Here is a 17,505-nt window from a genome sequence, read left to right on the forward strand (position 1 = left end):
GGATGGGGCAAGTCTAGATATTGTCTGAACCCAACATCATTTTGCACTGGTCCACCTCCTCGGCAATTTTGAATCTGCCTCCCACAACTTTTTATTTTGTCCATCTCTCCCCCCATAATAGGCATTGCCCCTAACATAACCAAAGGACCTCTGGACAGCACAGTGATTGATGGAATGGCAGTGGTACTTAACTGTGAGACCTCGGGGGCTCCAAGGCCAGCTATCACCTGGCAGAAAGGTAATGGTGAGTCAAGAAACTATCCCCCCCCCCCCACACACACACACACACTTTCTTGGAAAAAAGCTTTTTGTAGCAACTATATTGGAAGAAAGATATTGTCGATGGGCAGAACACATGACTTGCATGATAAAGAAACCAGATTAATTCCTTGACACTTCTTGTTGTTGTTTTTAACAATGGATCTCATGCCTTTGGTAGTCAAATAAACAATACAGGAACCAATGGTCTATCATATTATATTACTTGACCTGGCACTCACTAGGTATTTTGAACTACAGCTTCCATCATGACCATCAACCCAATTGGCCATAGTGACTGGGGATAATGATGGTTTCAATTCAGTCCATTTAGAGAAGTTTCTACATTTGACAAAGCTCCAGAATGCCATTAAACTCACGTTGCCTGTTATCAATGCCATGCTGACAAACTGGATTAGATGCCCTGCAGAAAGTCATCTCCTACTTCCACAACCAAAATATTTCATCCTACCTGAAAGCTGTGGCTTTATTTTTAAGTGTTATTTCCAGAATTAGGCTGTAATGTAAGAGAAAGGAAACAGAACCTTGAGGGCAAAGGAGCAGTGGTGACTAAATCATTGATAAGGTACTTTCAAGACTCTCCTTCAGTGATGGCAACCTTAGAACAGTTTCCCAATTCCATTCTTTATGTAGTCAGAACATGGAGAGGAGGAATGAACGACCTGATGGAACAACAGTCCTTGATTAAAAACTGTCAAAGAATTACTCATGTCTGATCTCAGACCATCTGTTCAACATTTGCCATAGTGTGTCATAGCTGTGGGGACTAAAGTGGCATAAATAGTGGCCCTGGTTTTGATTCAGTCTGCACTAGTTATATGGCCGGTAGCCTATTCAAATTCACCTGAGCATTGTTTCCTCAAATAACCAGTCAAACTCAAAATGATTGCCACTAGGTTTCTTTCTTTGTGGTCCAGTGCTTGCTTTTAAAAAGCAAAAGAAGAGGAGTAGCCCATGCAAAATTTGAGAAATGAACATTAATTTGCAATATAGTCAGTAAAATATCTAAATTGAAAATCTAAGGGATCAGAGGATGTAATGTTTCTGAACTGACCCCAATCCAGCCTTGCTTTCCTAATACCAGTGCACCTCAGATTTGACCTAAATCTCTGATGATGATGATGATGATGATGATGATGATGATGATAACAATACCAACTTTATTTTTATACCCCACCTCCATCTCCCTGAAGGGACTCGGGGCGGTTTACATGGGGCCAGGGCCAGGTGAATACAGACAGTATAAAAAGCACAACAATATAAAAACAAATCAATAAAACATATTAAAAATCACATTTACAGTAAGACATACTTGGATAAAAAAACTGGGTAGGCTCCTAAAAATGAACCGGGCCAGAGAAAGTGCATATAATGTAGAATGTAAACTGGAGGGAGGTAGATACCCAGAACTGTTATCCAGATAAGGTGCTTGGGAAGGCACAAACACAGAAACTATGTCCGACTGAAGGAATAGAATAAAGTGCTACAGAGATGTTACACAAAAACTTAACTACATGCAAAGATCCTGAGCTCCCTTCATTCTTTCATATCTGTCCAGTCCCAGCCAACAAAAAGTCAAATCAAAGTGTCCCTTGATTAGTTCTGGAATTGACTATTATCCCATAGGACCTCTGAATTCCTAAACGTATAGGTATAATTGGGATTGATAAATGTATATAAATAATAGAATTGGAAGAGATTATAAGGGCCAACTAGTCCAACTGCTTACCATGCAGGAATACACAATCAAATCAGGAATACAAATCAAATGAAGAAGGAACCCATCTAAAAACTCAATTTCCTTGTTTTTTTAGTCCAGCTTTCTGTTTTATTTCCAAATATGGAGGTGAGGGGTGTTGTTTAGACAACAGTGACTGGGGACATTGGTGACCAAAAAAAATCACCTGTCTCTTTCTTCTTCAGGCGAACGAATCCTGGCCAGCGGCTCAATCCAGCTTCCTCGTTTTACGCTGCTGGAGTCCGGAAGTCTCCTAATCAGCCCTGCACGGATCTCAGACGCAGGAAGCTACACTTGCCTGGCCACCAACTCCCGTGGAGTTGATGAGGCATCTGCTGAGCTGGTCGTCTGGGGTAAGTTCCCTCCATCTCCATCCATCCCTGCTATTCGCCTTCCAGCTTCTTGCTCTGTCCTGTACATAGCTGGAAAAACACCAGTTGCTGAACTCTCATATTGTGCATAGTTTGCCTTTTAGACACTTCTGACACCTCAAAAAGGGCATTAGTACAATTATGCAAATCCAGAACTTCTTAAGAAACAAAATAAAAAAACGTCACCTCACAAGCCTGAGATGAGAAGGGACTGATTCATGGAAAACATAGAAACTTTATTTTCCAGATCAGACTGCTATGCAATCAGGCAAGGAACTACTACAGTCTAAAGTCCTTGGTACATGTGGACTGTAGCCATCAATTTGGTCCTGAGCACAAATCCATTCCTCTTTAAAACAGCTCACTTATTCTAATAGAGCAATTGTAATTAAGTCCTCTGCACTCTAAGTTGAGGTGAACCACTGCCCCCTGCTGTCTAGTAATATCTTGCTTGTCCCCTGGAACAATATGCATTTGCATTGGATGGTTGGTTGGCTAGCTGATGGTCTAGCCTTTAAGCTGTTTCTTAACCTAAATAGAGATCTCAATGCATGAAAAGCTTTACCTATACTTGTTCGTAATTACAATCGGCTCTCCACATTTGCAGGTTTAAGTTTTGTAGATTTGATTATTTGCAGGTTTGATTTATATGTTATCTCTAGGAAACCCTAGGGTCTCCAGGATGTTTCTTAGGGCAACGTCTGCTGGAAGTAGACTATAGAGTCATATTGAAGGACTGAAAATACTAAGAGAATTTTTCTCTCAGGTTAAAGAAAACTCTGTGTTTTTTATCCTTTTTTTCTATTTCAGTGTGGGTCTTGTGCCCTCAGCCTCAGTGAAAACGGAGGGACTACTCTATGTCAGTCCTACCATACATTAGCTACTACCAATTTATAGGGACACGACTTTCCTAGTTGTCCAGAGATAGACAGAAGCATAGCTTGCAGCTAATGAAAAGGTCCTCTGTGGTGTTGAGCTGACCTTTCATGTAGGAGAGAATTAAATGGATGTCATTTGTTTGATAGTGATAGTCATTCCAGTGTGGAAGGGAGACAAAGATGTTTCCCCTGTAGGGTCTGTAGCCTGGATTTGGAGCTGCGGTATTCCACATATTTTCTAGTGATAATAATTTCTGTAAAAGTATGGTGTAAGGGTATGCATGTTTATTTATTCTGCCTTGTAGGAATGGTGTTAAGCAAAACACCATAATGTTATCATTCTGTGAAATATGATCACTTTTGCCGTCATTATGACCTCAAATGTGGCCACATGAAAAGCATGTCTGGAACTTCATGCCAGTCTTACCAGAAAGGAATGCGTCCTCAGTCTGTTATCCCTTGCAGGCAAAGGGAGAATAGCAACCATTTCTGTTTCCCTGTAAACTTTCAGCCCAGAGTCTGGCTGTGTCTCCACTTTCAGTCTCTCTGTGTCTACAGCCCGGACTCGCATCACCAATCCACCTCAGGACCAAAGTGTTATCAAAGGCACCAAGGCTTCCATGACTTGTGGAGTGACCCACGACCCCAGTGTAATTGTTCGGTATGTAAGAGTTTCTATTTCATCTAAGGTGAGATGAACGAAAAGGAAGGTGGCGTGCAAAGGGCAGAACCAATTAAAGGGAAGTGGCAGCCTTTGGCACATGAGATGTGGAATGAAAGGGGAGGGAGAAAGACAATCAAGATGATTAGAGATGGCTGATTCTTCAAGCTGCCCAAAAACAGTCATTACGGATGGTCATTTTTCTCTGGCCGGTGATAGAAATACATATATGCCAAGCCCCTTAAGCTGAAAATTAATAAATGCTCTGGCCCAAAGGCTCTTAATATCTTGACAAAATGCACGGGTAATTTGAGCCAACAGTTCTGATATCTGTTTTTAGCAGCAGAGTTTAGCTCTGAATATTTGAAGTGGTCTAAAAATGTCTTTCCTCTGGGCCTCTCTTTCTAAAGAAAACTAATCTCGCTGACTCTGATAACATGGTTTCAATTTGTAGGACTTTCAGCTTTGGCACCGTTCTTGGCATAAATCCTGTGCTTTGGGGAGTGACCAGTCTCTGGGCATCCTTGTTCTCTGGAAACAATCAGAACTGCACGCCGACAAATTCATCTTGGTGTATTACAATATGTCTTAGCCAGGAATCTCCTAGCCACTTCCTCACTTGCTTTAAGAGCATGGACAGAGAAGGATCATACAAAAAGCACCTGAGAATGATCATGGGCCTGCATTGCCACCTGGTGCCTGGTTTAGGGATGATGCTAAGACAAAACTCATTGGTCTTGATGATGAACCTTTTCCTGGGACTCCAATAGTCTTCTTATGACAGACAGGCTGGGAGAGTGTGACCTGCTCAGCAGGGATTCAAACCCTGACCTCAAAATTCATCATCCTCTGCTCAAAGCACTACCCCACACTGAATCCCTGTATGTGTACCTTGAACCAGTTTTTTAAAAGGAAGTGGAATTCTACAACCTGTGAAAACTATGTACGTGCTTGCTTTTTTACACAACTGATTCTGCTCCTACTCATCATGGAAAATGGGAGAGCAGTATACAAGATGTTCATAGCTTGTACAGTGACTGTTCTGCTTACCATGTATTCATCACACATTTTCTAATCTATTTTTGCAGCCATAAGGATGGCCCAGTTATTGGTGTGTGTGTGTGTGTGTGTGTGTTTTAAATTAAAGTTGAGATTCCCGGATATTAATTCTGTGCCCCAGAACATATAATATTTTCATATCACAGTTGTAAAATACAGTGATGGAGTGCTTCAAGCACAGATTTCATACTTTTGACTTTGAAAGAACGCTTTTTTGCATTGATTTGCCTGCTGAGGAAACCCTGCACATCCATCACTGAACTCCTCTACATGGTGGAGGTCTTATTTCAAGACACACAACTATTTTGCCCCAGGCATTAACAGAGGAAAGGCAGGAGGGCACCAAGTGTGGAAGCAGAAGAGGAGGACCCTCAAATATCTCTAAACGGATATCATCATTTGGGGGGAAATTCTTGATGTGGGAGACAGCTTTGGTATAATAATACTCTCCTAGATGGAAGGAAATTGGGCTATTTTATGTTTAGGATAGGGACTTTTTTTCTAACAAGAGGTGAACCAGAAATTACTTCTAGATCACTTCCTGTCATCAAACATCATCTCCAGCATAAAATGATTCAGGAATAGCAAAACATTGTGAAAATGGCCCCATTTGCTCCCTAGACAACATTTGGGATCCAAAATAATGTATTTTGTTTGGTAGAGTCTATCAGCTGGTGGTTATGGTAAGTTTTCAGGAAACAGAAAAGACAAAATCTGAAGATTACATAGTAGAATCCACAGCAGAAACCAGAAAGTTGTTTCAGTAGATGTCTGCTTTATTACCGAGAAAGCCAAACAGGTTTTGGCTCACATTGGGCTTTCTCTATAATAAAGCAGCCATCTGTTGAGCACTTTGAGATGTGACTCTTTTTTCCTGTTGAGTTTCCAGGAAAAACAGAAACAGTTGTAGAAATATGGGCAGAAATATGATTCCCGTTCCTGGCACATTAGGGAGAAAATTGCCAAACACACACATCAGGTGTCCAAAGAACCACCATTCTAGGAGAAAACTAACACATTCCTGTCCATGTGTGCACTATAAGAGATCACAGTTTAGCAATATGCAAGCTATCTGTCAAAGAAGCTTGAGCATCTTCACTACTGAGCTTCCCATTGAACAACCCCCACAAGAGCATGGCAGCATCCTTAAAACGCTATGTTTGGAAGCCATTGCTTTAGATGCAAGAAAGAATAGTTCTAAAGAATGAGGAAATTATAGTCACTGATAAGAGCTAAGCAGTTTTTAGTACCTTGGAGTTTCATTTTAGGAAGGGAACAGTTAGAACTCCTCCATTCTCCACCAGCATCCCAGGGAGGAGTAACTTCTGTCATCCTATCTTATTTTTCTTTCTCCCTAGATTCATGTGGGAAAAGGATGGTGCAGCACTGAATGTAGAGAGTGTGCCACGCTTGCGACTGGAAAGTACAGGGACTTTACACATTGCTCAGACCTGGTCAGGTGATATTGGTACCTACACCTGTCGGGTGGTGTCAGCTGGAGGCAATGATTCTCGCAGTGCTCACCTGCGAGTCCGGTAAGGACCAGCTCTTGAAGACAAGCATTAGAAATGGCTTCAAATGGGAATACAACCAAACCTGCAGAGAAAGCAAAAAAATGAGGATTGGGGGGGGGGGGAGCAAAGAGGACACTAAAGTCCTTTGAGCTATGTATAGGCTGATCATCTGACATGCAGAATTCTAAAATACTCCAAAATTGTGCACATGGGTAGCTGAGATAGTGACTCCTTTGTTTTTTGATGGTTCAATGTACTTAAATTTTGTTTCATCCACAAAAGTATTAAAATACTGTGTATAAAATTGCCTTCAGGCTATATGTATGCAAAATCTAAATACATTTTGTGTTTAGATTAGAGATGGGAATTTCCCACAATTCCCCTTAATCTGTGACTGGACTCAGTTTGTGATCAAGTTCATCCTATGAAATCCAAAACTACTGTTCATAATGTGTCAATGTAGGAAGTGGACTTGGTCTCCTGTGGCTCTCCTCCACTAGCTTACCTTTCTCAATGAATAATACTCTATGAGATTCTCCATCCTAACAACTATTGAGATTAGCTCTTTCTACCCTCTTCCTCATCAGGCAGCTCCCCCATGCACCAGAAAATCCAATTGGCATGTTAAGTGCTATGGAGAAACGTGCCATCAACTTGACATGGACCAAACCCTTTGATGGGAACAGCCCACTCCTGCGGTACATCCTTGAAGTCTCAGAGAACAGTAAGGCATTGCATCTTCATGATATACAGAGGGAATGTTTAGTATAATCAGAAAAGACAGCCCTGTAGTCTCATAGCAGCAACTAGATTGTTGTCCCCTTATAAAGGTCATGGAAAAGACTGGGTGGGAGCAGTAGGCAAGAAATGGGACAGGTACCAGTTTTCCCTTTGTTGTTTTTTTTAATATGGCTTCTAATGCCCCACCATCACCTCTGTGTCTCATAGATGCTCCCTGGACAGTACTCATGGCCAGTGTGGACCCTGAAGTTACTTCAGTACTGGTAAGAGGATTGGTTCCTGCTCGCTCATACCAGTTCCGACTCTGTGCAGTCAATGATGTGGGCAAAGGCCAGTTCAGCAAGGACACCGAGAGGTGAGATGGGCACATCTTGGATGGGAAAAACTTAAATTGTTAGGATGTGGGCTGCTAGAAACTGGATGCTGAAGATGTCCTTGTGTGGATTATGCTAGGACATGTTTTGGAGAGAAGAAAGCCCAGTGTGAAATGTTAGCATTTGTTCTGGCTCATATTGATTTGGGGTGGAGATAGCTGTGGGTGCAACGAGAAGGGTATTAGTAACACCCTGATGATGATGGATGATGGATTATACAAGAGGAGGAACAGTTTTGTGGCTCTTCTCAATGGCAGCCGTTGGATTTATTGTCCTGTTGAGATGCTTGCTTGCATTCTTATATTAAGCCATGTTTCAAAGAGTTTGGATGAACACAATGCATACTTGAGTGTATACAGTAAGTCATGGCTCAATACACTGAGAAAAGGACTATATGTGTGTGTAAAAAAGTAACAAGATGTGTACAGGGGCATGGCTGGGTTTGCCAGTGTCAGGGAAAAACTAATAGACATAGGTTTGAGAATCTAGAACAACTCACAGCCAGCCCTGGAATGTGCCTTTTGTATCCTTTTCGCTTTGACAGGGTGTCCCTCCCTGAAGAACCCCCCACAGCACCCCCACAGAATGTTATTGCCAGTGGCCGCACTAACCAGTCCATCATGATACAGTGGCAACCACCACCTGAAAACCACCAGAATGGGATCCTAAAAGGCTACATCATCAGGTGGGTGGCAAGTTAGATAGGCACACCTACAGGTGAGTAGAGTTTGGTACAGAACTGCATCTATTGAAATCACTCATTGTCTGGGTTGAAAATCAAAAAGCATCAGGTTGCCATATGACACTAGTGTATCTTGATGCTATTCCTGTGGTCCCTTGCCAGATTTTGCCTGGCAGGCTTGCCTGTTGGCTACCAGTTCAGGAACATCACTAATGCTGATGTAAACAACCTGCTGCTTGAAGATCTGATCATTTGGACCAACTACGAGATTGAAGTGGCTGCATACAACAGTGCTGGACTTGGTGTCTACAGTTCCAAAGTCACTGAATGGACTCTCCAGGGAGGTAAGTTGCAATATGATCAAAGTTCATGAGGGGAAAACAGAGAGGAGGATGGCCTTGGAATAAACTGAACTCCACAGAGGCCCCTAAAAAGATTGGAAATGGATAGCAATGGGCCAAAAGACATACACAGAATCCTTATGGGGCAGACTTCTAGTGTGCATTGAAAGCTCAGGATGGCAATGGCAGTAGCCCAGCATGGCCATTAGAACATTAATTCTCAGTTTAGTAGGTAAAGGTTTTCCCCTGACATTAAATCTAGTCTGGAGGTTGGTGCTCATCTCCATTTCTAAGCCGAAGAGCTGGCATTGTCCGTAGATGCCTCCAAGGCCATGTGGCCAACATGACTGTAGTATGATATGTAGTATTCAAAGGGCCTTTATGTAACCAGAGAGATTACTTCTGTTCCAGTGGCCATTCTTCCAATCCACTCATGCTGAGATGCCTCCTTTCAACTTCTTTCACAGTTCCCACCGTGTCTCCTGGAAATGTGCAGGCTGAGGCCACCAACTCCACCGCTATTCGCTTCACCTGGAACCCTCCCAGTCCCCAGTTCGTCAATGGCATCAACCAAGGCTACAAGGTAAGGAGAATGGCAAGGAGAGGGAGGATGTGATCCCCTTTGAAAGACAGAGCTATAGGCTTGTCCATTGATTAAGCCCAAACATTCCTTGGCTTAATCAATGGACAGAGATGAGACTGTTGTCAGAGAGTTCCAGGATTAAACTTTGAATATCAATAAAGAGGGATGGGAGCTGGCTGGGAGCCCTTTTACAGGCTGTAAGTGAATAGTTATTTTGTCTCAGGAAGACAAAATGAGTCAGAACTAGCAAAAAAAAGTTTCAGGTATCAAGTGGCTCTCTTCCCCATAAGCAACATTTAAACAGGATGAAAATCTATACACATTTTCTTATTGCCCAGAAGCTCTGTGGTTTCCTTACCAGAAAGGGTTTAGCGTTCATGCTGTTTCCAATCTGTACTTCTGTCTGTCTCTTTTTATTACCTGTTTTAGGGGCATTCATCATTGCATGGGGTTGCTCCTGGGTCAGCCAATTACAGTTGCCTTGGCTGCAAATCTCCCCATTCAGGCCTCTTCCAGCCTTTTCAACCTTGCTTGTCACAGCATAGATTTACAAAGGGCACAGAATCGCTCTAACAGAAAGTATGAAATCAGAGAGCCCCTCTTCTCCCCCAACAGCCATTTCTGAGCAATCAAAGGAGCGTGCAAGTCTGGTCACCCCTCCTAAGCAACCATGAAGAAGTCCACAGGGCTGTATTTGCTTTTTTTTCTGTCATCCCAGTTAGGTACCAAGCATCAATTAAATGATATAATTCCATAGCTAGCAGTTGTATTAGACTGGACCCGTTTATGTGAGCCACATACCTTCATGGCCACTGTGGCCTTTGAATGCATTGTGATAAACTACTGCAGGCGTGCGCTCCAAAATGAAATGGCAACTCTGTTCAGAGTGGAAGAGTTTAACTTACTGTTTTACTTGGCAATGCATCACTATCTTAGATTTAGTCAGCTTGCAGAAGGAAGGCAATCAAGGGTATTTGACCTCCGGTTTCCTAATCTTATGAATGTGGATAGTCTCGTTGCTCTTTCATAATCATCTCCTTTTAAAGTAAGTCCTCATTTTTATTTAAAAATTATTGCCATTTCTTCAAGCTCATCTATTAAAATATATTTACTAAGATATAATAGTTATATGGAATCCTCGCCTTCTATGCTCAATTTTGAATTGTAATTAATTCAAATTTGCATTAATTAAATTGAATTAAAACATTAAAACTTGTTTCTTAATCTACTCCAAAGAAGTTCAGGAATTTAATTGCTGCCAAACGAGATAACCAACGTTAAGAAGGATACTTAACATACTTATTAAATGCCACTTAGTATTTTTGATTAGTATTTTTGGAGGCCTAATTAGTATCTAATTAACTTGCTATAGGCTATCTTGCACTGTTGCCAATTAAACACCCAAACATCCTTGAATATAGCACCATGACAAAGTAGCTGATTATGCATTGTTATCAGCATCAGTTAATCAGGCAGCTTGTGTTGAATATTGTTTTGGACGGATAAGTACATACACTTATTAAAAACCGCAGCTATTCCTTTTTCTTATTAATTGATATTTAATCAACACCAAATAAAGGAGATGATCTAAAATGGAACAAATTAAGCACCAGCAGTCTACCTAAATGCCTTTCAGTTGAAAACAACAACAGCTTAGTGTTGTTGTTAACCATTTATAGAGGAGCTCTCTTGACAATCTAGCTTGTAATGCCTTTCTGGTAAACAAAATTATTGATAAAAAGATAGCTGAATAGGGGTTTCTTTTACGCTGCACAGGGGTTTCTTTAACATCTAGAAGGAATACTTCTGTTTTCTGACCTTAATAATGTTCTGTAAAATGCATGCAAAGATTGATGGACCTCAGTTAAGCTACAGTGTGTTAAACATTTATGTAACAGCAAATCCAATTGAGAAGTCTAAATACTCTAAAGTAGGCATGGGCAAACTTGGGGCCCTCCAGGTATTTTGTACTTCAACTCCCACAATTCCTAACAGCCTCAGGCCCTTTCCCCCTCAGCCGTTTAAGTGGATGAGGGGGAAAGGGAAAGGGCCTGAGGCTGTTAGGAATTGTGGGAGTTGAAGTCCAAAACATCTGGAGAGCCCCAAGTTTGCCCATGCCTGCTCTAAAGGCACCAGATCCTATCTAATCTTGAAAGCTAAGTGGGGTCAGTCCTGGTTATTCCTGGTTAGCCAACAAATACCAAGTGCTGTAGGCCAAATTTAAGAGGAAGGAACTGGAAAAAAAACATTTTGTATTCCTTGCCTAAGACATTAATGATGTCACCAATAAGTCAATAGACAAGTTGGGGGGACATGCAAATACATTGGTGGGGTTTAATTCTGATTGGGCATGCACAGAATTTTTTCAAATAGTACTTCATCAAGGAATTCCATTTTACTGAGAAAAACAGAGTAAAGCCATTCCTATTTATTATTCTTCTGAGTGCACCTTTTTATGTGTTGTGCTGCTGGGTACTTAGAAGAAAGAATCATGCAGTTGGAACAGATCACAAGAGCCATCCAGTCCAAACGCTTGCCATGTAGGAATACACAAAGGTTGGGATTTTTAAATGTAATCAATAAAAGCATATCACTTTACTTTTTTCAAAAGGCATGAATGACAGCCTGCAACTTCTATGAGAGAAGGAGAATTCTGCTTCAAAATACAAATAGTGGGAAATCATGGCATCTGATGCTAGCTGCAATTGGACTGCTTTTATCTAAGCTTTCTTTTTAATTGGGTTCTCATGTTGTCCAGTCATACAGATTCAGTTCTTTCCAGAGCTCTGAGGAATTAAATACCACTCAATGGAAGGCCAGATCTTTGCCCCTTTGTATACACTCTGCTTCATAGAAGCCTTTAATCCCAGCAAGTTACTTTCTGCAGGCCTTTGAAGAGGCAGAAATGAAGATAAAATATCAGAGGAACTGGAAGCCATAGAAGATTGTTTTATCCAGACAGACCACTCAAGCTACCCTTTGACAAATAGTGTCCTATGGATGGAGGTCCAAATCATTAAAGGTTATTACACAGATGTCAACTCAAGCAGCATCCAGGAATGATCAGTGGTTGCATTCGTACCTAAACTGCTGGTATTAGCCAGGAACGGGAGGACCAAAACTTTGCCACAAGTTTGAGACCTAAGAAAATCCAGTTCTAGCCCCCAACATTACAAAAGCTGCTTCCTACAAAAGCGACCATAATTAAACATTAACTCTAATATCAATACTATAGGAATAGTTTGCTTCAATTTTAGTTGTCGTTATTTGCAGGGTAAAGACAGGAATGGGTATAAGGCCTTGCTAGAGGAATGCCATTTCTCATGCTTCTTGCATTCCCCAGATTTCCTTCTACCAGTGCTTGCCTTTTGCTGGTGGGTTGATTCCATAGATTGTGCCCCAGCCTGCATGCCCTCGGATGCTGGTTACCATGTTTCCACTTTAATTCTTTGGCCTAAATATTGGAAATACCTAGCAAAGAGATGACTCACACATTGGTAGTATCAGAATGGGAGTCAAGGAAGCATCTAGTTTCACCTCCAACAATGCAGGATTCCACACCAAAAGCATCCCTTCCAGATACCCTAGAGGCAATTTCCCTGCCTGTTCTACATCTATTATGACAGCTTCTTTGAACAGAATCCTACCAAGATAGGCTGAATGAGAATCTAACTTTGTCAGCACCTACTGTGCCTTGTGAGCAATGAAGCAGTAAAAGGAGGTAAACAGGGCCTTACATCTCTGCTACAGCACTTGTAGGTGCTAGCATTTCCTTCTCTTATCAGCCAAGGCCAAGGTAACTGCTGCAGGTGAGAGAAGACAGAAGGGCCCTGGGAACTTGCGAGATGATGAGCCAATTCTCTTTAGGATTCCCATTCTCAAACTTCAAAACTTCATAGTATGCCAGAGAAAACATGGCATAATGGATGGATTGAAGACATAATGGGTGGATTGAAGTTTTTCAAAACCTCTATTGAGAATTAGAATCTAACATGCTTTGGAGTATGTCTATGCTGGGCAATACTATGGACAACAAAATACTGTGTGCATATGAAAAACTCGACATTTGGTTGCTAAAAAAGTGATACGGTGACACTAATTGTTGAGATAACTACATCAGCAGCTCTTATTTGCTCTGTAGAATGAGAATAGTTACTCAAATTATTGAATACAAAATCATCTAAGAATTATTTGTTTCTTCCTTTCTTTCTTTCCCCCCTAGCATATAATTTTGTGTATTTTAGTTTAGAAAAAATCCCTGCACTTGGACAAATACAATATACGGGTCAGATTCACTTGTCAGTTACCTCTCAGCATTTTCTGTAATGACTGGGTTGCAGGTGGTCTCTCAAAAGCAAAGAACAATACAGTGCCTTATCTTTTTTTAGAGGTACATGCATAGAAACACTTCTCAAAAGGTTTCTATTTGGAGAACTTGCTGTTTTATCCACACATCCTCTAGTGTTACCTACCAATTTCTGCCTGGACAAAACCACCATTTATGCCTTTTGCCAACCAAGACATCTGTTCTGTTATATAGTTTCACAAAATGGCAGGCAAAAACACAGCACTTTGAAAATTTGGATCCAGCACACATACCCCCCCCCCAAAAAAAGCAGAAATACTCCCATTGCCATTAACTGCCATGGAAATCCCACCTGGTCCAATCAGTCCGGATGTATCCATATGTGATGCTCACATGCTGACCATTCATAGGGGAGCCAGATGAACTCAGATTGCTAGGGAAGATCCTTCAGAACATTTTTCAACATCACAACTCACCTAGTACCACACCATCCCTATTCCAACAACTGGTCACAACAGCAGCACTCCTACTTTTCTCCTTGCATCTCTCAGGGAAATGTAGAGTGCCCTTATTCATGAAGCACAAAAAGAACAAGGAAAGAGTGTTTCTTCCTCCTTCCTTTTTTGTGCTGTTTCAAGATTTTTCAATATTGCTTCCTACCATAAGTCGCCCTAACAGGACACTTACCACGAGCTGGGGAGGGTCCAAGGGCCCATCTCACCCAAAAGCACACAAATCAAAGAGAAGAGGAAATTAGTAACAGGAGGCCTATGCAACCACTAAAAGGAGTTAGGAAGCAAGAGGTAGAGCTTCTTTGCTCCAATATTGAGAGGTGGGGAAAATATGGTGCTGCCCATCTTTTTACATGCCTTGATCAAAACTGTTAAATTGGGGCCAAAAAGAAGGGGACAACCTGGGGTTAAAACCCCAGAATGCTGTAATATAACAACAAAAGTCCCTAACACCTTCCCAGACCAGGAGAAAAGGAACTGATGAAATTTTAAGGCAGTCCAAACACTCAAGCACTAGTTTTACCTGCCAGATACAGTAGAGTTCCGGTTATCCGATTTCCTGTTATCAGATGTACCGTATTATCCGATGTGCCAGGCTGCATGGCCCAGGGCGCTTCCTGGAGGAATGAGACATGGCTGGTGCAGACTTTCCCTTCCGGCAAGCACCCAGTGCTGGAGAGAGGCCCGCTATGCATTGCTAGGCAGCAACACACACCGGGCTTCTCTAAACCGGGCACTTGCTGGAAGGACGAGACACTTCCCTCCAGCATTTATGATTTGGTATAGTGTTTGGAGCACTGGATTATGATTCTGGTGACCAATGTTAAGATCTCCACTTGGCAATGGAAACAACTGGTGATTTTGGACCAGTCACCAATTATTTCTCAGCCTCGGAGAAAGGCAAGAGCAAACCTCCTCTGAACAAATTTTGTCAAGAAAATCCCATGATGGGTTCACAATAGGGTTTTAATAGATTGAAAATGTGAAAACACAATGACAAGTAGCCTTTAATTGTTTGCATGATTGGAATATAAGATTGTTCTGTTTAAAAGCTAATGTCTCCCACCAGATAGTGGGAAAAATCAGCTTGGCTAAGGACCCTTCTACACAGTCCTATATCCCAGAATATCAAGGCAGAAAATCCCACAATATTGTCAAGACCCAGGCTGCAGAGCACCAATAACCATACACAGAGGCCAGAATCTATCTAATATCTTTATTGTGGAAATATATAAAGTTAATAAAAACAAGTGTAGAAAATAGTCCAGAAGTAGACCTTTCAGGAAAGGTCAAAATTAGTCCAAAGAAACAATGTCCAATATGAAATATTAAGGTCCAAAGTTGTAATCCAGTAACCGAAACACTCACTTTGCCAAGCAAAGTGAGGGGAGATGACAAAGTCCTTTAGTCCATGAAACTTAAGCAAGGCTAGGAAGTAAACTTGATTCTTGGAACACTAGGCTTAATTCAAGGCAACAAGAAACGAGGAGCAAGAACAGGATCCGTGGTAAATTCGTGGCGAGGTCCGGAAAGCAAGGCAAGGTCCGTGGAGCAAGGCAAGGTCCTGGGAAGCAAGGCAAGGCTGGAAACGGGAGCAAAGGACTTGAACGCGGGAGTAGCGTAGTCCACACACAACCTACTCCCGAAGCTGACGAATTGACTCCGCAAGATTCCTACGTGGGCAAAACACCTAAATAGGGTCTCGTTTTCCCGCCAAAGAACAATTCTCTGGGGAACCAGAACCGAAAGCCATTCTCTGTGTCCAGATGCATGACTCCCTAAAGTTTCCCATGGGAAGCAGGCTTAATCAGCTGAATGCCTGGCAGTAATCCTAGCGCTCCTGCGAGACGCCTCCTGAGCGCCTTTCTGTTGTTTATAATAATCACGGCGAGAAAATGGGGGAGATTTCGGCTCAAGGCTTGTTTGGCAGACTTCTGGAAGGCAAATCTCCTGCAGGTGCAAGGGCTCCAATTCTGGCTGAAAAAGCTCCAATTCTGGCTGAAACGGTGGGAAACCTAAGTTTTCCTCTTCATCTGTCACAACAGTGCTAGGAACGGGACTACATGGCCCATGAGTCATCACAAATATCTGCTTTGAACTGGGTTATCTGAGTCCACACTGACATAAATTCCAGTTGAAAGCCAATAATGTGGGATTTTATTCAGCTGTGTGGAAGGGGCTTAAGTGTTTCTAAAGAAAGATGAGGTTTTTTAGAAGCACACTCTCAAGCGCCCATCTATTGAAGCTAGTGGCACTAAAGACTCTAGCAGTAACAGAAAACATATTTACCAACTGTGCCTCTCTAAATGAGTGGTGCAAGATCATTTGATTGTATAGTATTGCTGAAGCTAAGCAGGTGCAGATCTGAACCATGTCTAGTGGAAAGAAACATTGACAGCCTCTCAGCAACCTGCTTTAAGGTTTTCCAAGTTGAGGAAGAAGAAGAATGAAAACAATACCCTTCAGACTTTCCTAGATCTCAGTTAATTAACTGGTATGCTTTGCCAAGGTATACAATCAATTCTTTGCCACTAGAGAATTCCTAAATAAACTCCAGTGTTTTATGTGTTGTCGAAGGCTTTCATGGCCGGGATCACAGGGTTGTTGTATGTCTTTCGGGCTGTGTGGCCATGTTCCAGAAGCATTCTCTCCTGACGTTTCGCCCACATCTATGGCAGGCATCCTCAGATGTGGCCTGATGTTGCCTGCCTCAACCTCTGAGGATGCCTGCCATAGATGTGGGCGAAACGTCAGGAGAGAATGCTTCTGGAACATGGCCACACAGCCCGAAAGACATACAACAACCCTCCAGTGTTTTCTCTGTTCCTGCCACACTCAGTTACTAGCAGGTTCAGGACTTCATTGAACTTCTCCTGCTTCTACCAGGATATTGCTTAAATAAATGTAACAATGAGCTTTTTGTTTTGACCGTGAAACTGAGGGGCAATTTGAAAGGGTATCAATGCTCAGACAAACAAGATTGAGCTCAAACTATTTTCATCTTAATACATGTTGAGACATTTTTGCCAAAGAAAATATTTCAATTATTGCTCGTGTGTATAAATCCTTCTGATACCTCTATGACATACTTTAATGCCCACATGTGTAATTCTATCAAATCCCCGACTTGTCCTCAGTGGCTTCTGATAGGTTTTCCCAGCCTGATTGAACCATGATATTATTTATTTTCTATTAGCTGATTGCCTGGGAACCAGCACAAGAAGAAGACATGACTGTGGCAGCAGTGAGGCCTAATTTCCAAGATAATATCCATGTGGGTTACATCTCAGGCCTCAAGAAGTTCACGGAATATTTCACATCAGTGCTGTGCTTCACCACACCAGGCGATGGACCTCGCAGCCCACCGCAGCTGGTGCGCACCCATGAGGATGGTACGGCCCTTCCTTTTGGAGCTGGGCACAGACATTGGTCTGGGGTTCCTGTATGTCCATGAAACTGTGGGTCC

The 17,505-nt window shown here is 42.0% G+C and overlaps 1 protein-coding gene across 8 annotated transcripts in view; it reads left to right on the top strand.

Moving 5' to 3' along the window:
* sdk2 (sidekick cell adhesion molecule 2) overlaps nt 1-17,505 on the top strand; it is a 412,574-nt gene that overhangs the window by 337,120 nt on the left and 57,949 nt on the right. For 5 of the 8 annotated variants that reach the window (XM_062970845.1, XM_062970848.1, XM_062970847.1 and 2 more), the window contains 10 exons: nt 122-244; nt 2,203-2,370; nt 3,825-3,927; nt 6,345-6,521; nt 7,088-7,224; nt 7,449-7,596; nt 8,160-8,300; nt 8,460-8,641; nt 9,106-9,221; nt 17,236-17,431. In XM_062970845.1, coding sequence (XP_062826915.1) covers nt 122-244; nt 2,203-2,370; nt 3,825-3,927; nt 6,345-6,521; nt 7,088-7,224; nt 7,449-7,596; nt 8,160-8,300; nt 8,460-8,641; nt 9,106-9,221; nt 17,236-17,431 — 1,491 coding nt within the window. The remainder of the gene's footprint in view (nt 1-121; nt 245-2,202; nt 2,371-3,824; nt 3,928-6,344; nt 6,522-7,087; nt 7,225-7,448; nt 7,597-8,159; nt 8,301-8,459; nt 8,642-9,105; nt 9,222-17,235; nt 17,432-17,505) is intronic. The other 3 variants (XM_062970846.1, XM_016991243.2, XM_062970850.1) reach the window with 1 other exon arrangement.

Source organism: Anolis carolinensis, chromosome 2 (assembly GCF_035594765.1).
Source record: "Anolis carolinensis isolate JA03-04 chromosome 2, rAnoCar3.1.pri, whole genome shotgun sequence".
Lineage (NCBI taxonomy): Eukaryota > Metazoa > Chordata > Lepidosauria > Squamata > Dactyloidae > Anolis > Anolis carolinensis.